Source organism: Apostichopus japonicus, chromosome 18, assembly GCF_037975245.1.
Source record: "Apostichopus japonicus isolate 1M-3 chromosome 18, ASM3797524v1, whole genome shotgun sequence".
Classification (NCBI taxonomy): Eukaryota; Metazoa; Echinodermata; class Holothuroidea; order Aspidochirotida; family Stichopodidae; genus Apostichopus; species Apostichopus japonicus.
Window position 1 is genome coordinate 7,934,128 of NC_092578.1, and position 22,357 is coordinate 7,956,484.

A 22,357-nucleotide genomic window follows, 5' to 3' on the forward strand; every position below is an offset into this window, starting at 1 on the left:
GATGATCATAAGCTTCTTGGATGGGTCAGGTTGTTAAAACTGAATGATGATTTACCAGGTAATAGATAAGGTTGCTTCATATGAATAAACATGGTTGCTATTGCATAAACATGTTTTGCTATTGCATAAACATGCTTTGCTATTGCAAAAACCTGTTTTGCTATTGCATAAACATGCTTTTCTATTGCATTAAATGTGCTTTGCTATTGCATAAACCATGTTTTGCTATTGCATAAAAATGCTTTGCTATTGCAAAAACCTGTTTTGCTATTGCATAGACATGCTTTGCTATTGCATAAACATGTTTTGCTATTGCATAAACATGTTTTGCTATTGCATAAACATGCTTTGCTATTGCAAAAACCTGTGTTGCTATTGCATAGACATGCTTTGCTATTGCATTAATCGTGCTTTGCTATTGCATAAACATGTGTATTGCTGCTACATCAGCATGTTTCGACAAAAGTGAGTGAAAGTATGACTAGATTTGTATAGACTTGGATTAGTAAATTGGAATTTGAAAAGACAACTTTTTGCAAATGATACTTTTTATGATGTAATTTGTAATGTTTTTGCCCATACAGGAGGCCTTAGCTGTGATTGGCCGTGCTAGTCAGGAGTTGGCATCTCTGGTTATCGATATGCAAGAGGAGATACTAGAATCTGAGACCCAGCATGATCTCTTGGAAGAGCAAGAACTGTACTCACAGGTGAGATACAAATTTATACCGACAACATCGACAATAACTGAGAACAACGACCGATACTGAATCAAGTCGTGACTGAAGGGTCGTGGAATAAAATACCGCATGAAATTAACCAGGCATGACTGAGACTCCAAATATCGTGATTACGTTGGCACTCCCATCAGCCAAGCAGTGACTGAAGGGTTGTGGAATCAACTACCGCATGAAATTAACCAGGCATGACTGAGACTCCAAATATTGTCATTAAGTTGGCACTCCCATCAGCCAAGAAACGACAAATATTACATGGAAAGAGCGAGACAGCATTAGAACTGATGTAGGTGAGCTAGTTACAGTGGCGGCGGAACCGGGGGGGGCTTGGGGGGGCTCAGCCCCCCCAATGAAAAAGTTGAGGGGGCAAATGCATGATAAGCCCCCCCAATATTTACCAAGGCTCCGAAACGTGCATCTGTCCATTTTTCAATGCATACTTGTCGATCTGTCTGATGCACACGTATACTATATAGGTGTAATAATTTTAGTAATTGCTGGGGGACCCTCGGCCCGTCCCCTGGCTATAGACCACATTGTCACCCCAACCGCGTCTTCACGCCCCGTGAAAAGTGGAAGCAGTGAGTGTGAGTACCGGTAAGCGTAACACAACTTCGTCTTAGGCCAATGACTTGCCTCATTTCAGCCAGTTCTCCAACATCCCCTTACTTAGTGGCGGAGCGTCCATATATACAGTCAGGGGCGGATGCCCCCCCCCCCCTGACGGACTCAAATGGACTGCTGGCGACCTTTTCAGCTTTTCACTACTTTTTACTTATTCGCGATTATTGACTATTTTATTGCGCTCTCATATACCTATTGACATTTGTCATATTCTGTTGGTGACAATTTTCCGACAAAATGGCGACGACACCTATTTATTCTCCGTTTATCTGCAAATTAGCAAGGCCCGAAAAGGGTCATTTCCTGCAACCTAGGGAGTATCTTTACTCAAAAATTTTCTGTATGCTCCGCGCCAACCTGTGGTGGCGCTCCGCTTAGATAGTGTCGAAAGCGCCCCTACAGACCATTCTTGACCCCGCTGACCAATACCTCTAGCTCCACCACTGCCCTTACTACACTCAAAAACATCTTTGCGAGTACACTACGAGTAATAGCTACTCTCTTAAAACACCATCGAATATACAAATTACAATATTTTTTGCAGACTTTTACGTGCAATCTGAGAAATTGCAGGCTTGAGACCCATATTTTAGGGCTAGGTATTCGCAGCATAAAACACTCGGGTAGTGCCGTTTCCGGCCATCTGGGGGTTTGAAAAAACCCAAAATTTTCTTGTATGCTCCGCGCCAACTGATGGTGGCGCTCCGCTTAGATAGTCTCCACACATTGGCCCCCCCAATAATTTTTCCGTTCCGCCGCGCCTGGCTAGTTATACACAACAAGTTGGCAAATTTGACTTACCAGTGAACTAGTTAGTTTTATCTACAGTAACAGTTGTATGGAACTGACAAGACCAGACTGACTTGATTGAGGACACCTAAAATTAGTGATGAAAAGTGAGATAAACATATCTGCAGACAGCACTGCAGATGACAAAACGTGTGGTACCTGTGTACCAGTTACTTGCCAAATTTGACTGTAAGTAAGCTAGCAGTTTATCAAAATTGACATTGAAGTGAATGCGGAGACTGAACTCTATTGAGAACATCAAATATGGCCGACGAAGCGTGATATAGCGGACCCGTGGACAATCTTGACTGGGGAGGACATTCCTTTATAGAATTCCAAACTGTTTAGTGTTTATAAGAGTCATTACGTGGATATGTTTTTTGTTTCCTATTCTTAGATCAGGGAGAATCACAAGCAGGCTGAAAATACTCTAGAGAAATGGCAGGACTATGTGGCCAGGACGTCCAATTATGAATTGTTGAAGGTAACATTCTCTTTATTAAGGCTTCACATTTACCAAGATATGTTTGTGAGCTGGTGATTAGTTGTAGCAGTTGGGCAAAAGTTTACTTGATTTGGGGTGGATAGGGTGTCCCCTCACACACACCTAGACTCCCATGCTACAGCCTTTATAAAGAACAGAGTGTTAAACACAACCTGGAGAAAACATTGTTTAAGATGTCAAGGGGAGTGTTATTCCCTTTTCCAAAGTATTCATAAATAGAGAATATGATGTCAAGGGTAGTGTGAGCCACTTTAATAGCATTCTAATTATTAGAGTATACTATATCAAGGGTAATGTGATTCACTTTTCCAGGGTACTAATAAATAGAGTATACTACATAAAGGGTATTGTAATTCACTTCTCCAGGGTACTAATAATTAAAGTTATGATGTCAAGGGTAGTGTGATTCACTTTTCTAGCATTCTAATTATTAGAGTATACTACATCAAGGGTAATGTGAATCACTTTTCCAGCATACTAATAATTAGAGTATATGCATAAAGTGTAGTGTGATTCACTTTTCCAGGGTACAAATAATTAGAGCATACTACATAAAGGGTAATGTGATTCACTTTTCCAGGGTACTAATAATTAGAGTATATGATTTCAAGGGTAGTGTGATTCACTTTTCCAGCATACTTATAATTAGAGTATACTACATGAAGGGTATTGTAATTCACTTCTCCAGGGTACTAATAATTAAAGTTATGATGTCAAGGGTAGTGTGATTCACTTTTCTAGCATTCTAATAATTAGAGTATACTACATCAAGGGTAATGTGAATCACTTTTCTAGCATACTAATAATTAGAGTATATGCATAAAGTGTAGTGTGATTCACTTTTCCAGGGTACAAATAATTAGAGTATATGATTTCAAGGGTAGTGTGATTCACTTTTCCAGGGTACTAATAATTAGAGTATATGATTTCAAGGGTAGTGTGATTCACTTTTCCAGGGTACTAACAATTAGAGTATATGATTTCAAGGGTAGTGTGATTCACTTTTCCAGCATACTATTAATTAGAGTATACTACATAAAGGGTAGTGTGATTCACTTTTCCAGGGTACTAATAATTAGAGTATATGATTTCAAGGGTAGTGTGATTCACTTTTCCAGCATACTATTAGAGTATACTACATAAATATACTACATAATAATTAGAGTATATGATTTCAAGGGTAGTGTGATTCACTTTTCCAGGGTACTAATAATTAGAGTATATGATTTCAAGGGTAGTGTGATTCATTTTTCCAGCATACTATTAGAGTATACTACATAAAGGGTAGTGTGATTCACTTTTCCAGGGTACTAATAATTAGAGTATATGATTTCAAGGGTAGTGTGATTCACTTTTCTAGCATTCTAATAATTAGAGTATACTACATAAAGGGTAGTGTGATTCACTTTTCCAGGGTACTAATAATTAGAGTATATGATTTCAAGGGTAGTGTGATTCACTTTTCTAGCATTCTAATAATCAGAGTATACTACATCAAGGGTAATGTGATTCACTTTTCCAGCATACTAATAATCAGAGTATTCTACATAAAGGGTAGTGTGATTCACTTTTCCAGGGTACTATTAATTAGAGTATACTACATCAAGGGTAATGTGATTCACTTTTCCAGGGTACTATTAATTAGAGTATACTACACAAAGGGTAGTGTAAATCACTTTTCCAGGGTACAAATAACTTGAGAAATATCTTGACACATGATATACTGATATGACTTTCTTGGTCCAAGGGGGATTGCTACTTTCCACTTTCTTCTTTTAACTTTCTCTGGGGTCACTGTTTGCCCCCTTGTCTTCCCCCTTCCTCTTCCGATCTGTTTTCTACTAATAACTGTTAATATCTCTCTGATTTCATATTTACAGTCTGCTAAGAAGTTGCAGGACTTGTCCATCCATCAGTCTAGAGAAGAAGTGGACAACAGCCGGGAAAGGTAACCTTTTCGGAGATTTTCTCATTTGCTTGTCCATTTTTGGTCCCATGATTTAAATGTAGGATAGATATATCTCTTGAAATCACTAATGGCCAACACTTAAATACCTTGTGTGTGGTATGACTGTTGAACGATCTCACATAAGATGTGGCAATAAATCACAAGGGCCAGTTGGCTTTCTGATTTTAATTATGGATGGTTTTTTTTGTTCTTGGGTCACCCCATTTCCAGATATTCTCTGTTGATTGGTGATTGATTGTATGTGACAGTAAACAACAGCTCACCCACGCATGCGTGCAAACATTGGAAACAGATCACTGCGTGATAGAGGGAGGACGTTTAAAGTCATATCCTATTGGAAAGACTGTTTGCAAGTCAATTGTTTTTCATCCCACTTAAACGTAGTTGCCATTCTACAGTGGAAGCCCACACTAGCAACCAATGTTTAGTTCATGCCGTGTAGATCGGGTTGGGTGCTGTTGATAAGCCTTATGATATTATAGCAATTATGAAAACTGTTGGAGAGACTTAACAAGTAGGTCGAAAATAAAGCTAGGCTCCTCACATCTGATATGCAATAGCTGTAGGTGTGATACCACAATGAATTGCTCCCATTGACTTACACACTAAACTTGTCACTTTCCAAGGCTGCTAAAGCATAGACAGAAGCATTCAAATGACATGATGTTGAGCTAGAAGAGGTCAAAGTGTAGCTCCACAACCCATCTCTCAGCTCTTGTTGTGGAATTTTTCACCCAGGATTTTCTAAAATGCCTTAAAATCACAATCACAATCCTCAAGATTTTTAGACCAACAGTGTTTTTTGTTTTTTTCCTCTACTACATGCAAGAATGAAACAGAATGATAATGACTCAAAAACATCACTGCAGTAGTAAATTGGAGTTACAGGCAGCTGTACACTACTCTAATTGTGGTATGGCACGTATAAGCCTAATGTGATGTTGGTTTACAACGTAAGAACCCTTCTCAGGTTATGAAACAGCTTTTGTGGAAAGACATGTGTCATCATTTGTGCTCACCTATCTCCATGGTGATAGATGTCACATTGTAAACAAAAACTGTACTGCTTTATTGATGTTATATGTATGACCTCTCACAATTTTTATTGTTTCGATTCACAGAGGATCATTCCACGATACAGATCTTACTAACCTTCAAACAACGGTAAGTGACTAGTCATGACAATTCTACCCCCTCCCCACTCAAAACAAGGAAAGACTTGTAGAAATTATGTACTCAGTTTTGGTACACAATCTCATAGGCTTTGTCTAGAAACTCTGATAACCCCCCTCCCACCCCCCAAAACAAAATTTTGGAAATTTATCTGTTATATTATATTTTAGTAGTTCATACTTTAATATTAAGGCACTGTTGTCAACAAGAAAAAGTTGCAGCATCTGCATAATCCTACTCTCCTAGGATGAATTAATATCAAACAATAGGAATTATCTCTGAAGACCAGCAGTGTGTATGGTGTCAAACTGTGGAGTACAATAGATTATGTCCTATGCAGCCTAGCTGCATGATGCTGCAGCCCTCTCAGTGTCCTTCTTTTCACAGTCGATCTGAAATTCAAGCATTAGGGTCACTTGCATTCAAAAAAGGTGGATCAAAGCAGAATATGTACAATTATATTTTTTATTTTCACTTGATGGGGGTAGAGAAGGAGTAGAAGGAGGGTTACAATAGGGTGACATGGATCATTATGATGTAAATAACATCAATAAATAGAACAATTGGTATGAAGATTTAGCTACTAAAATGACCAGAGGAACTCGCTAGGAGAAATAAGAATAGTGTCTGCAGATAAAAACCTTTTGTCTGAGAATAAAAGTTTAGCTTGAAGTTTTCAATGCAACTTTTTCCTTGAACAGTCATTTTCATTTAGACTGACCTGGTTGTAATTGTGTTTCATTAATTGTTGCTTTTTTCCTATATGAGGATAGGAAGGATTCAAAAGAGGGTGACATGGATCATTATTATGTGATGGAGTACAATAGATGGAATACAATAATGGATCATTATTATGTTAATGACTTGAAAATCAACAAAAGGCTGTTTATCTGCTAAAGATTTGGTGGTTGTGTCGTTGAGGATTTGATGGTCGATTGTTCCTTTCTTTGTCTCATTTAAACATGACAGACTTTCCAAGGCCGCCAGATTCGTGTTGACAGTACTCCTCAGGACATCTTGAATGAATCTACAATGAGACTTCAAACGCAGGAGAAGACAAGAGCGGTTACGTTACAACAGAGTAACTTTGTCTTTGCTCAATGAATTAGTCAAAAGGCAATGTACTTAATCATTTAAGTACCTTGATACCATCAGAGACTCACATGGTATTTTAGATCCTTGTGGTATTACTCTGATGGGATGGGATGGGATCTGATGGAATAAATAAATTATCAACCTGTCCCTTAACTTCTCATCTCTATGTTACATTTGTCTGTTTTGATATAAACGGTATTTTTGTGATAACAGGTTGTTGATTTGAGAAATTTGGTGACACAACCTTTAAAAAGAGATGGAATAATACTTTAAAAGTTTTGTCATCGATATAAATTGAAACACCCTTGCTCCTCTCTCATACCACCCGGCCTCCCTTGCAAACAGATGTAGTCTCCATGAACAGAATCATTTAAGTATCCACATCCTCCCCCTCCATCACCTACTCGACTGGGTTATCCTTCGGTGGTTTCATATTGTATACAATTGCATTTACAATGATTTGATTTGTTGACTATGGAATACCTGGTGCAATGTTTAGTACTTTTCTCCCTCTTTCATTGTTTTCTTAAATGTCTTGTTTCTTTTTGAATGCCTTTTAAGTAAGCAAAATGTGAAGAAGATGTTCATAAATTATCATCTGCTACAAAGATTGAGTTTTAAGTAAACTGGTGAAACTTTTCAAATACGCAATGAGAGATTGGAATCAGTTTGAAGTTTGTTGTTGAAATTTTTTCCATTCATCTTTTTGTGAGTCTGATTTTGATTTATCAAAGTGGACTCACAGTGTTTGACAGTATTCAATGAAGATAAAGGTCTAGTCCATTCACTTTGATTGATGAGCCTCAGATTAACCTCAAACTCTATAATCAGTCTTTCGCTTTGTTAGTAGTGCCAGATAGACATCCTTTGAGGCCCTTAAGTTCCACTTGCATACCCCTCTCCCCACCCACCCTCCCTCCCGCCCCAAGAAAAACTTCTAGCTTTGCAGGCAAACTCCAAAAGTAGTCGATACGTCTTACCTGGAGGTGTTCACAGAGTCTCTTTAACATTTAGCACTGACCTTGTCTGCTTTTAGATAATCTGACATTACTTGTATGTAATGATCAAACTTTGGTTTCAATTGGCTGTGCCGAGCGGTTTCGTAGACGGTAACAAACTGTGTTTCAAAGGAAGTCTGAAAGCTGTTCAGCACTTTTCCTGAGAGTATGTTCCTGACCTGTAAATAAATAAACAACAACATATTCTCTCAGCAGTTAAGGTCTCCCTCTTTTTGATATGTACATAGAATATGTCTGATAAAAAATCTTTTGTAAAGTTGAATACGATATAAAAACACTACAAGCTGACTTGTTTTTTATTTCCATTGTTCTTTTGTTTTCATAGGGGATGAAAAGGGAGATGGAGGGGCTACAACCACTAGATCAGTGGTCACTTGTTGTTCAATTGTTATCCTTAATCGGGTACAATAACACCTAATCCCCACCCCCCACAGAAACATACATAAGTTCGTAGGAACGAAACGTGGACGCCCCAAAAAAAAAGGCAAAGGAAAGTAAGTAGGTTTGATATATATGATACTGGATAGACCAATTGATTGTTATAGGTGTGGTATGCTAATCAGGTTTTCCCCATTAGCCATACTAAGCATAGAGTGAGATACCTCTGAACAAGTTGACTTTAATTCAGTGCTTGACGCTTTTAGTGAAAGGTCGCTGCGTCGAATGGAACTTGATTATCGTCTTGAATAAACACTACGGCTCCAGAAAACTATAAACCTATAAGCCTTCTTTTAGCAATAGGAAAAATTGTCGAAAAAATAATGGACAACAGAATAAGATCCCACCTAGAAAGCAATAATTTCATTAATACCTCTCAATCCGGATTCAGAACAAATAAATCTACAATAAACCCCCATTGCTCGATTAACTGAAAGAATTAAAATAGAATTTAAAAGTAAACTTAACACAACGGCAGTTTTCCCAGGCGCGTAGCCAGGAATTTGCCAAGGGGGCGAAACTGTAGATTCGGCATTGCAAACTATCTAAGCGTAGCGCCACCATAATTGGCGCTAAGCGTACAAGAAAATTTTGGCTGAAAATGCCTCCTAGATCACTGGAAATGGCACTTCCCAGGCCTTGTAAGTTGCATCTTAGCATTTTCTCTTTTGAAAATACTAGCGATATCATAAAAACATTAATTTAAAAAAAAATTGCTCAAAAGGGGGAGGGGGGCGGCTGCCCCCTTCGCCCCCCCCCCTTGGCTACGCGCCTGAGTTTTCCTGATGCTGAAAAGGCATTCGATAAAACCTGGCATAATGGTCTCAAATAAACATTCAAATTCAACCTCCCAGTAAATATCAGCATAACTCCTTTCGTCTTATTTAACTAACCGGTTTATGCAAATTAAGTACAATTCCATACATTCCGATCCTTTCATTCTAGAAGCTGGCACTCCCCAAAGGCTCAGTACTAAGTCCTGTAACATACTCTTTGTATTTAAACTACCTACCCACCAATAAAGTCAGTACTACCAAAATTAGCCAATTCGCCGACGATATAGCCACGTGGAACACATGTGAAGTAGTCACAAATGCATTAAATTATTTACAAAACTGAATCTATATAATAGAATAAAGGTGTTACCAGTGGCGAATAAAAATAAACCCAATCAAGAGTAAATTCATAATATTCGAATACCCGTATAGTAGAAATAAAATAAAACCAAGAAAATCAACCTATTTATTAATACAATAACTAATAGTAAAGAAGCTATTTTCCTAGGCGTAACAAGTGATAAAGAATTGAAATATAAAAATCATATAAATAAAGTTACAGGGATAGCATGGAGAACATTAAGACTAAAGAACATTAAGTAATACAAAAATATTAAGAGCCGAAACTCTCCTTAAATCTATCTTTCCAAAATCAAACCTATTCTTTTGTATGGTAGTTTCGCCTTTAGTAGCTCTCCAAACTTTAATGAATTAAATAGCACACATAAATCTGCCTACCGTATCTGCCTCAAAACCCCAAGATATACTACCAATAAACAACTATATGAAATTGGCAAATCATCCAGCATTGATATAACTATCCAAAACTTTAACACCAAACTTCTCAAAAATAACGTAATACATGACCCTCTAATCACAAAAATCGATTTCTTGAACATGTAATATCAACTACCCACTCTAAGCTGAAATCAGACAGAATCATAAGTGCCCTAGATATCCTTAGAGGCATTGAAGACTCGCCCTAAACAGCGTACCGCCATCTTTAAAAAGTTTACTTTCCGTTGCTTGCAAGTGAAGTTTTTCTCTGTCGCTAGAAATGCAGACAGTAATGAAACGTGATACCTTGTTATCTTTCGCTGGACCTGAGATGCCCATCGCTGTATCGGTTGTACACTGTGCTGTGGGTATTGACCGCGGCTGTCTGTACTGACTGTACACTAGTGTCTAATTACCGAAGGTAGCAAGCTGTGTGTGCATTTTCTGGGATCGATGGTGGTGTCTAACACTTCTGTTACACCTCAGTCAAAACTAGGTTAGATTACCGGCATTAGACGTTTCTTTTTTTTGCGCGAGTCTTCACACCCTTTAAGTTTAACTCGTGGAAGGAGGCCTCGGCCTTAGCAGAGGGGGGATGGTGGCCCCTAAGCCCTATAGAAAACTAGGAACCCGGTGGCTAGAGTGCTTGTGAGCTTTACAGCACAGCCACCAGGAGGGATCTGTATGCTCTTTTCTCCTTAAATGTTACCCAGCCAGGGCAGGGGCAGCCTCCCACTTCCGCCTTCCCACAATTCTCATTTTATTACTTAACAAAAAAACAACAACAAACAAACAAAAAAACACGGCTCGTCTTATACACAAACTCTATCCTTTCTGCTTAGCATTACTATAGGTCCTTAATCGTTGCAAGATACTGATCAAAATATAAAGATGTATATATAAATTTATGTGTATCTATGCATATTTTTGTGTATAAACATTTCCAAATTCTGCAGTTCGATCAGACTACACACTTTACACACTCACACCTACCCACACTAACTATTATGTATTTGAAAATGTTTGAAATCGTTTAAAAATATAGAGGGCTGTAGCCAATAGGGGCATGGGGACACTTGCCTCCTACCCATATATTCGGCCATTTTGTAATACAAACCTAGTTAAAATGATAGAAATAACAAGTGAACTGAGCACTCCTGTTTAACAATATCTAACATCATATATGGGATTAGGAATACACACTAGAGCTTCTAATGAACCTTTGAAATATGGCTTTTGTAACTGGCACAATCGCTACAGCCTAACTTCTAACTGTCCCGTCAACTAACATACAGGATCTAACTTCCCTCGTCATCTGTTGCGGATTAAGAAAATATTGTCTAACCACAACCCCAGAACAACTAGAATCTTTCAGAACCATAGCTTCGTTCCCATTGAGGATTCCCATTACAACGTGCATCGTGAAATCTTTGAATTATTGCGAGCTGCATTCGTGATAACAGTAATATTACCATGGCATGCGTGTGATGACCCAGTCTAACCTCCACACATTTACACAAGTTCTCTCATATGCGATTGGTCTAGCGTCTAAAATAGCACGGGCACCTACGTTGCCTACCAATGTTTTATTACATCATATCTGTTGGAGTTATATGGGAATTTCGCAATGGCCAACTAACCATTAATGAACTTTCCGAAAATGGAGACAGCATTACTGAGCTAAAAGATATAATCAATGTAGTTTACGACTACTTGGTAAGCACTAGACAAACATTAACTGGTAATATTGTGAATAACTCAGAATTTCGTATAGTGGTTATTTATTTTAAAAATAGCAATCGCAATAGCTTGTATCTTCGTCCTACGGACGAACACGAACTCCGTTGATTGGTTGATTGGATGCATCAACTGAATAAAAATTGCCAGTCCTGGACATGATGACATTTATTGTAAGGTCATCAAATCAGTTTCTTATGTCACTGCCCTAAGCCAATTATAAATCTTTCTGTCACAAGCGGTATCATGCCAACATATCTGAAGAGAGCTAGATATGTCCAGTCTACACAAAGCAATGAAAAATGGAACTACATGCCAATTTCTGTTCTGCCATTTCTTCTCAAAGATATTCGAGAGAATTGTTTACAACCCTTCTCTAGCTTCAATTTCTAAACATGAAGTTCTTCTTAAAAAGTTGGATTTCTTCCAAGGAAATAAACGAATCAATCACTAATACCAGCTTCGTTGACAATATTATAAATGCTTTTGAAAACCATAAATCCGCTTGCGATGACATCGACCTCAATCGTTGCAATAATTATCTTTCTAACCTTACGCGTGCTTTTCCATATTGGAAATGCTAATTCCCATTTTCGTACTGTTTGACTGGTGTTCCCCAAGCCTTCATTCTAGTTCCATTCCTTTTTTAAATCAAACTTTACATCAATGACCTTCCGTTAGCATGTCCTAATTTTAATTATACATTCTATGCCGATGATATTACTATATCTTATGAGCATGAGGACCTCTCAGAAATTGTCATTAACGTAAACCTTGATATGCTTAATTTTATTAATTGGTTTATAGCGTACAAACTGCATTTAAATACCAAAAATGCCCGTGGCAGTGTGGTATATCACCGTACTTTTGGTGATTGTATCGAATTCTAAGGTACAAAGAAAATGGTGTCAAAGTCTTTGTCAGTGTCTAACAAAGGAACGGTAATTATCATATTGTCTCCTTTATTCATTCTCCTATGTGTTACACCTTCGCGACTCTGCTTTCCATGCCCGCCTTTTATCTTTCTTGACAAGCATTGAATGAATACAATACGAACAAGAAAAAGGAATTGAAAAAAGTTGTGAACGTATCATTAACGCTTAGTAACTTTAAATAATTAATTTTGATCTACTGAAAATGAGGTCAAGGTGTTAGAAATCTTTTTGAACGCTCTGCTTAATGCAATATATATAGACTATTTTCAGTAACAAAGGGTTGGCATTGGAGCGAAATTGCTTGAAAACACCCAAACTGTCATATCAGATTTGTCAAAAATAAATAATAGCTTCGCCGATCAACGATCGTGCTAGTACATCCACCTCTTTCGCCACTGTGTATATTGTTCCTGTTCACCTTGTAGCTGTTCACCCTACAGAAAGTTAAATTTATCTCTCGTAATTGGCAACCTATATTTTAGGTGTTTTTTGGGGGTGGGGGTGGGGGTGGGGGGGGGAGGTGTTCTACAGATCTAAGTTTGTAATCAGCGGAGAACCGATATACCTTGGTACTTGATTTGAATTGAATTGAATTTGAATTTGAATTTATTGTCCACAATCGGAAATTCGGCTTACACAGGTTGTAAACGAAAGAAAAAATAGCAATAGTTAAGTCAATAAACTGCGATACACATGCAATAATACAACAAATATACAGCAAATCCTACCAATAAGAAACTTATCTTCTCACTTGTGAATTAAATTAAGGTGCAATATAGTTTGTCAACATCAGGATACAGGATAATCACCTTAATACTTGATGTAATGACTTGAACACCATATGAAAGGATATTCACTTGTTTATTTGAAATTTTGGTCCTCTTAACTAGTTTAGGAATATGCAACTGGTTTGTTTGCAATTTCGGCCTTTCAAACTCCATGAAGTTGAGGGTAAGATACCTGAATAAGTTTGTGGTTAGGACCATTCACAAAACACAAGAAATCTAAGTTTACGGCTCCAAAAATATATTCAGTTTCGATCAACTTTCCCTGCGGAAGTTTATCATGTAAAGCTGTATAAGGTAATTCTACGTTTTTTTTTGTAACTTTTCGAGCAATTTTGGCTGGTTTGGTGCGTTTTTGGTATAGTTGTATGGGAAGTTACGCTTTGCAGTTAAAATAGGCGTTTGCAGTTTATACTGAGGCGTTACGGAGACTAGCTACAATCAGTTTAGTTCGTTCCCACGTTTCAAAGATTTGTAGAAGTAAGTGGGTCTGCGTTTCGATCCTAGCAGGATCATATTCAGAGGCTGAAGGCATCTTAAGTCCTAGCGTGTGTTATATTATAGGTTTTGCATCAGTGGCGTAGGAAGGTACTTTTGAGTGGAGGGGGCCTGAAGACTGATGGCCGGCCTGGGGGAGGGGTCTAAGGGGAGGGGGTGTCCCCCTCCCCTTTGATTTTTTTTTGCATTTCCAGGTGACCTCAGATGCAATTTGGTGCAATATAGCACCACTTCAACACCCACTCCATTTTGTAAATAATTTTGCATTTTCACCTGGCCTTAGATGCAATTTGGTGCTCCAAATGAGATTTTTTTCTCATTTGGAAATGAAAAAGGGGTTTTCTGACTTGCGGAGCGGGGGGGGGGGGCGGAATGATACTTTCGCCCCCATATTTTTCACTGAGGGGGGGCTGGCGCCCCCAGCCCCCGGTTCCTACGCCCTTGTTTTGCATACTATTGCTATACTGGATCCAATATTTATTTCGGTATGTGATGACGATCAAAGTATAAATGTTCGCTTGCATTGCATTCATATATTGTAGGTGATGTCCATAGGTAGACAGGGTAAGACTTGTGCTGCTTATTCTGTTTAAGTAGCAGTCTAGAAGCAGTCTAGAAGCAGGCTAGATAGGTTGTAAGAATTCTGCAAATCTTTGTGTTGTTGGTTGTGCATTCGGACAAATTTAAGTTCATTTAAGAAGGCTGCAATGGTGTGCCATTTGTATATTATTTTGTCGAGATGGTTATGGCAAGCCAAATGGCTAATAATTCAATAAACCTGGTAAATCGAATGATAAACCAGGTTTTTTCGACCGATAAACCAGATTTTACGAGAGATAAATCTGTTTTATCCAGTGACAAGCCAAGCTCCTACCTGAAATTTTGCATGTTTGACAAAATGTCTCCAAACTTGTGTTCAAATACTGATGAAACCGTTGTTTAGTATGTTGTTCCACGTCAAGAGTACAATGCCCCAACTTGTTTGCTTGCCAAAAGATTGTTGTTCAATCCCTTCTCCATAAAATAATATGCAATCTTACTGAAAATGTACCAACGTCCAGCACATTTCACATTTAAATCTTCCGGCCTTCGTTCATTGTAATGTGAAATAAAAACTTGACAAGTGTGCATTTTTATGAAGCTTTAAGAATCAATCCTACTAAATATGTTTGAATGTATGTAGGCTGCACATGTGCGAAATAAATTAATCGAAATAAATTATGATGCTTCCGATAACTGTTTTACCTGAAAAGTTGTCAAGTAATTCGACGTATAAACTAAGGATAAAGTTCAAGTTGTATTTCCAGCGAATCGCATATTTTTAATTTGTGTAGTTAAGTTCGAGCAACATGTTCTCTGTACACTTATTATTTAAAGCCTTCTTATGTTATATCGCTTAATTAAATAAGAAAGCTGATGACAAAGAAACTTTGACCAAAATAGGACTGCTCAATACCTTTGCTGAAACACCAAACAGGATACCTCCGAAAACCATTGACAGAAATTATCAGCAAGACATAGGCAGGTACACACAAAATATAACATACATGGTGTAGGGATACACACTGGCAGACACTGTGTAGTCGAACGTCAGTATAACACATTCATGCGTCAGCGGAAAGACGCAAGGTTGTACTGCGGTTTATTAGGAGAACCATTTTCTGTAGTAACTGTCTTCAGTAAGGAACAACATATTGAGCAATCCCGTTTTTCTCCTCTTCCGATTGGTTTAGTTTGTTAAACAAAGAGAAAGAAATTGTACTATAAGAATGCAGAGACTGGGAAAACAGACTACAGGGGTAACCATACTTTACAGTTTTAACGCCCACTTCCTCGCGCGCGCGCTTCTCCATATAAAACGTGTTTAAAGAATGATGGAAATTTCGATTAATCGATTATTAGAGGAAGTAGCGAGTTTGCCTTAAGATCTCGGAAGTTTGGGGTGGCAAGGGGGGGGGGGGGAGTAGGATTATGCTTGGGGAAGGGCGCAAGATTTTTTCACGTGTAGATAAAAGTGTAATAATATATACCAAGTTTGTCTAACGTGTGAAAATTGGCGTAGCAATGCACTGAAACGGGCTTATTTTGGCGTTGGTAAGCATAGTACGCAAATTTACTTGAGTTCGCCAATGCAGCAATGTGCGTTAAGTGTGATGGATGATTTACTGATAATGTGTTTACTGTTAAACCATTCCAGCGGTTAAAATGAATGCAGTATATATATATATTGACGTATAAGGTACATCACAACAACAAAAGAATAAAATATTACATTATAGAAAATATCATCAAAATCTCTTTAGTCAAAACTTTTCCTGAAATTCTTTCCAACTTTACTTGATGGGATAAGGCATGACAAATAAATCACATGCGCCTGCGAAGACTATAGACTTTAACACTGTAAACGAAAGCTAGTCTAATGGACAACAACAGTAGTCAAATGGTGTCTCTATCGACCCATTTTAATTAGTCAAAAGTACTCCCTCATGACTAATTTTTCTTTGTCTAATCTGATTACTGATTTTTTAGTCAGCCCACAGTGTCTGAATCGACTAAGCAGTTAGTAGGGCGTCCAAAAACCTTATTCGGGGGTAATTTGACCAAGGAACATTAATCAGATGACTAGTTATTGTGGGTAGTCTATACTGTATACAGAACCTATACATGCATTCCAGAAGATATAGAGCCACTGAACGTAGACAGGAAGAGAATCAACTTGTTAACAACACACTTTATTGGTATATAGTTACCTATAACAACATGGGCGGCGATCCTGGGGGGGGATGGGGGGATATATCCCCCCCATGAAAATGGGTGGAGGGGATGTAATACACCATATCCCCCCCACCAAATGCCAGGAATAAGAATATTTTCATGCCTTCATTTATGCATCATCGTGAATGTACGGCTCTTTTTTAGCTTCATTTCTCGCCTACCATAAACGCAGTGCGATCTTTTCAAATAAACCGTCTTTATAAAGCAAGAATAGTTGACTGTAGGCTTCATTGGACCTATAACAGCAAAATGTATTATTGCGCCCACGGTATTGATATAGTACATAATGCACCCTCATAGTATTCATATAGGCCCTATAGTAGGCCTACACACATACATGTTCCCTCGAACAGCTGAGAATCTCATGTTACCAGGGTAATGCTTAATTAGGGGCGTCGGAGCGGTTCGCCGGACCAATATTCACGGCGCAAAAAAAAAAAAAGGGAGAAAAAAGTAGCACTAAGAAGAAAAAAAGGCAAAAAATAAAGAACCAAAATGAAACATACTTCAAAATGTGTTTCAGAAGATTAATCGGGTACAAAAACAGACAAGGGAGAATGCACAGAAGAAAAGCTCGGGAAGTGCCATTTCCTGCAATCTGGGAGGCATTTTTTCAAAATTTTCTCCATTACGCTACGCGCCAACCAATGGTGGCGCGTAGCGTAGTTTGACCTTCCAAACGTCCCCCCCCCCCGATAATTATGGTAGATGGTCACACTCTGATCTTCCGTACCAATCCCAAATAGCTTCCGACGCCCCTGTTAATACACGTACGTTTCACCTGGATGCCCTAGCAATCGGTACCTAGGAATGTAACTTTGTGTAATTGTGTATTGCATGTGTATAGGCCTATAATAGCCTGCATGAGGCCAGTTTCTTCATCGAATAATATGAAGAGCTCTCGAACATTCTAACGTAGCGCCTGAAACAAGATTGACAGGTGCAATTTTCCCAAAATAACACCCGAAATTTAAAAAAAAGTATTTTGGATCCTGATTATGAGATATTTCGGACATGATATCCCTATTTTAAAGTTGGGTATATGCCGCTTGGAAACCTCGGCAAGTGCCGTTTCCGGCCATCTAGAGGGTTTGTAAATCCCAAAATTTTCTTGTACGCTTCGCGCCAACTAATGGTGGCGCTACGCTTAGATAGTGAACAAGGTCATATCCCCCCCACTCGGAAGTACGGATCGCCGCCCATGTATAACAACTAACTTCAGGATTAACTGAGTGTTCATGAAATATATGTACCAACAGCAAATAACACTTATGCAATATAAAACATATAGTTAAACATTTAATGGCTTACAAAGTTAACTTTCAAAGTATAAAGGAAATGCATTATCACTTCTACTTTTGGTGATTCTTCATAGAGAACGGCTTGCAAGAAGCTTCTCAGAGTATTCATTGTTTTTTACAATTACTGCATCATGTTCACAAAGGATGCGAAGAGTCTGTCCAACCTTTTATAAAGCAAGTGCTGATAAACTGAAGCTAAACCACTGAAATACATAAAAAGAAAGATGAATAGTCTTTATCCATAGAAAATAATGATTATAAGTACTGGTAGTTTTAAGCACACGGTAAAGAGTTGATTTTCAGTATTTGAAAGTTATGAGGAGCACCGATTCAGTGAATCCATTTCTGCTTGAGCCAAAGCTCCTGGTTGAACAGTATGGAATACACAGTTAAAACACACACAGCACAGTTAAAACACTGTACACTAAAACACAGAAACAATCCATATGTAGTTAAATTAACATGACATGGGATCATCATCTGGTAATAACCAATGTGCCCAATAATGAATGGAACATGATAAACTGTTTGACGGTCTTTTCATGCTAACTGCGTTGATCCCATGCCACAAAGAATAGAGTTCTAATGAAAGAAAAAAAAATGTCAAAATCAAACGTGCATGTATGTGTACAAAAACTGGTCACATAAATACACCCTGAACGAAATCATGCAGGACTCCATTCACTTAAAAATTATGAGACATTTCAAGTAATGCCGCAGGCTGCAAACTCTAGTGACGGAGCTAAGGGTATTGTTCAGGGAGGGCGAGAATGTTCTTTAGGGGTGCCTTCGACACTATCTAAGCGGAGCGCCACCACAGGTTGGCGCGGAGCGTACATATATTTTTTGAGTAAAGATACTCCCTAGATCGCCGGAAATGACCCTTTTCGGGCCTTGCTAATTTGCAGATAAACGAAGAATAAATAGGTGTCATCGCCATTTTGTCAGGAAATTACACCAACTAATTGTGACAAATGTCAATAGGTATATGAGAGAGCAATAAAAAAGTCAATAATCTCGAATAAGTAAAAAGTGTTAAAGAGCTGAAAAGGGCACCAGCAGTCCATTTGAGTCCGTCGGGGAGGGGGGGGGGGAGCATCCGCCCCTCTGACTGTAAGGACGCTCCGCCACTAGTAAACTCATTAATATATACTGAACCACATCACTACCTTTAACTTGATGCAGTACATCGTCATCTTGCACTATATTAAACAGACACTTTAGGAGCTCTCTCTCTTCATCCATTGAGAAACTAGGTTAACATGATAGCTCCTTTGTTCACATAATTACATGAAGTCTTACATAATACCATTTGCTCAGTTCTTGAATCATGAATGTGGGAGAATCTAATAAGACCACAACTGTATGATTGTAGCGTTTTGTTGCCGTACATTTTCGTAGAACTGGTATTTATAAGTTTTCGGCTTTGACATAGCAAAACGTTTGTCTTTTTTCATCATTTTGAAAAATATTGGCAAAATTATGAATCTGTGATACATTGTCATACCATATATGCATCGTACGCTGACAAAATTAACCCTGCTTTGTGCTGTTTTGATTATTCTGTTTTCAAAGCTTACACCAGAACGATTTGAAGTATATGTAATGTCATAAGAGAGCATCTTTTTGTTTTCTTGTTTCAACTTACCCTTGAAAAAAAGTGAACGTTTCTGAATTTCATTACCACTGACACAATTGACATATGCCAACTAATCAAGAACAAGTGACTGGTGTCTTCTTTTGCTTTCACAAAAACATGCAAATCTGTGACATCCTGAAAAAGCAAACAGGTCAAATCATTGAAAGCCAACTATTAAAGAGTCATTCAACAATCACATTGCTTATAATCCAATGGGATCAAGTCTTATAGAAAACCTATTCGAGAAATCAGCAATAGAACTGTACACAGGTACAAGTGAAAATTTGACTACTGCAGCATTAAAGTACACAATTTCCGACGACTCTAAATATTTCTTGAATAAGGATATTAAATGCTGGTCTTGAATCTTTATGGATACATAGATATTACTCCTGGTTTAATATAGGAAACTATCCAAAAAACAAACAAAACAACAACAACAACATTTTTTTGTGGAGGTCAAAGTTCATTTGGGGTCACCAGAGGCCAAAATTGTGGAAACCATATTTTATAAGCTACCGTATCTCCCACCGACCAGCCTATCAAATAACATGTGCGTAACGCCTCATTATAATATGAGGCTGTTGGAATTTGTAAATTAGCTTATAGAATCAAACAAAATCTCATGAACAAAGTCCGTAGGCTTTAGCTTTATGGCGAGCCATCAGTCTCAAATCGCGGGGAATCGACATATACCGATTAAAATCGACCTATACCAATTTTTTTCGACTTATACCAGTTTCCAGCAGCTAAAAGTTACTTCTACTGATTTAAATCGACATATACCAATTTATTTCGAGTTATACCAGTTTAAATCGACATATACCGATTTAAATCGACATATACCAATTTAAATCAATGATATGTAAAATAAATCGGTACATGTCAAAGACTCCGAGGCTTAATGCACTACACTCTAACTCTGTTATTATTTGTAATTATCCACCACAGTAGGAACACGTGTATCAAACATGTAGCCCTAGGCTAGGCCAAGTAGCGCTGAAGAATAACAGCGGACGGTATGCAAAATCCCATAGAAAAATCTATGGCATTTTCCAATTGATAAATAACCAGAACCTGAAAACAAAAATATACGTAGCATGGTGGGCTCATAATTGACGCAATTAAGGATTTGATTAACGATGTCTATCAACGAAAAATCCAAATCACACAACTTTATGCATTTTTAATAGAATCTGTAGTTCCTCGGAAATGTAATGACCAAAAACTATTTATTGTTCAGTGCCTACGCAACGTACAATTGAGCAGAATTTGACCACAAAGATGTATGCCGTATCAAGTTCTTTTATACCCCTAAATTGACACATTCAGCGATAAGCTAACTGTATAGTGGGGCCTAAGTATATACACCCATTGACGTTTGATGCTGTTGGCTATGCTCTGAGCCTCTAAGCTCAGGTCACAAAGAGTAGTGGTATCATATTGAGGTAATTTTGGTTATTTTTAGGAAGTGAGATTTCAAAATGCCCCCCCCCCCAAAAGGTGCAAAACTGGAGGAGGGTGTTAAAAGCATTAAAAAAAAAAACTAGTCTCAACACATTAATGTTTGTCTATTTTTGTTTACGTTTTTAACTTTCTCAGTTTAATCAAGTGTTGCTTCTGGAAAATTATTGTTGGGTCTTTTTTAAAGGATTATTGTAACCTACAAAATTGCGAAATATAGCACCATGTTTCATCTAGGCATTCCTTAACTTCCAAAAAATCTCATCTTAGACCCCTCCCCCAGGACGACGATCACTATGTAAGTAACATATCGAAGAATAATGGGCCAGTCTTAGGTGAAAAAATGCCCAGGCCGGTTTAAAGACCCAGTCCGCCCCTGCCTCTAGCCACCGGGTTCCTAAACAAGGGGACCCCTCCACCTGCCAGGGCTGAAGCCTCGTCCCAGTTTAAAAAATCTAAGGTATCTAGGGAACTTTTAAGATTATTTTTAGCATAGATTTTATGGACTAAGTATTTGATTAAAAGGTCGTGGATTAGGGGATCAAGAAGGAGGGTCTTTTCAAGGTTTTTTTGTTAAAAATAATAAGCTGTTCAAAAAGTGGTAAAGACTAGTGGAGATATAACTAGGGATAATGAGACAAATCCTATGGGCTTTATTATTAATTATGTTTAATTGGGAAATATGGGATTTATTACAACTAAGTAGGCAGATGCTGCCATAAGTAATGATTGGTTGGATTTTTGAGTTATAATTTCACGTGAAGTGTAGAGTGTGGAATAATTGATATGTAGGGCCTAGTACGCAGGTCTGTCTCGGGGAGAAGAGGAACCATACTGTTTTGAAGGGTTTCAAAAGTCATCTAGGTTAACGGAGGAAACATACTCCAAAATTAAAGCTTGGTAAGATTCACAATTACTAGAAATGTCCACCTTAGTAAGGACAACAATGCTATCGGTCTTTAATAAAGTCAAAGTTAATTTGAGGTCAAAGTCCACAAACGCAAACAATATCTCAAAAAATACGTTTTGGTTATACTGTGTTTAGTATATTGTTCCACTTTAATGAGCACAAAAGCCTCACTTCTATGTCTCGGGTTCGATTTGACCGATTGAGAAGGATAATAACACAACGGTTTTTGATCGCTTTCTGCTTTATTGCTTACCAGACTCAAGAGGTCACTTCCAGGTCAATACAAGGTGTACACATATACATTATCACCCAATACGTTTCCATATCAATACATTACACACTATCTTGTTGCTTGCCAAAAATTTGTTGTTCACTCCCTGCTCCATATTATGAATGCAATCCTACTGAAAA

General features: G+C 38.0%; 1 protein-coding gene across 2 annotated transcripts in view; it reads left to right on the forward strand.

Annotated features, from left to right (window-relative positions):
* The window catches only part of LOC139959064 (cilia- and flagella-associated protein 69-like), a 31,529-nt gene extending 23,711 nt beyond the window's left edge, over nucleotides 1-7,818 (forward strand). For both annotated transcript variants that reach the window (XM_071956618.1, XM_071956619.1), the window contains exons 21-25: nucleotides 585-710; nucleotides 2,548-2,634; nucleotides 4,536-4,603; nucleotides 5,746-5,788; nucleotides 6,767-7,818. In XM_071956618.1, the coding sequence (XP_071812719.1) occupies nucleotides 585-710; nucleotides 2,548-2,634; nucleotides 4,536-4,603; nucleotides 5,746-5,788; nucleotides 6,767-6,901 (459 nt within the window). In that variant the 3' untranslated portion in view covers nucleotides 6,902-7,818. The remainder of the gene's footprint in view (nucleotides 1-584; nucleotides 711-2,547; nucleotides 2,635-4,535; nucleotides 4,604-5,745; nucleotides 5,789-6,766) is intronic.
* Nucleotides 7,819-22,357: the final 14,539 nt, after the last annotated feature.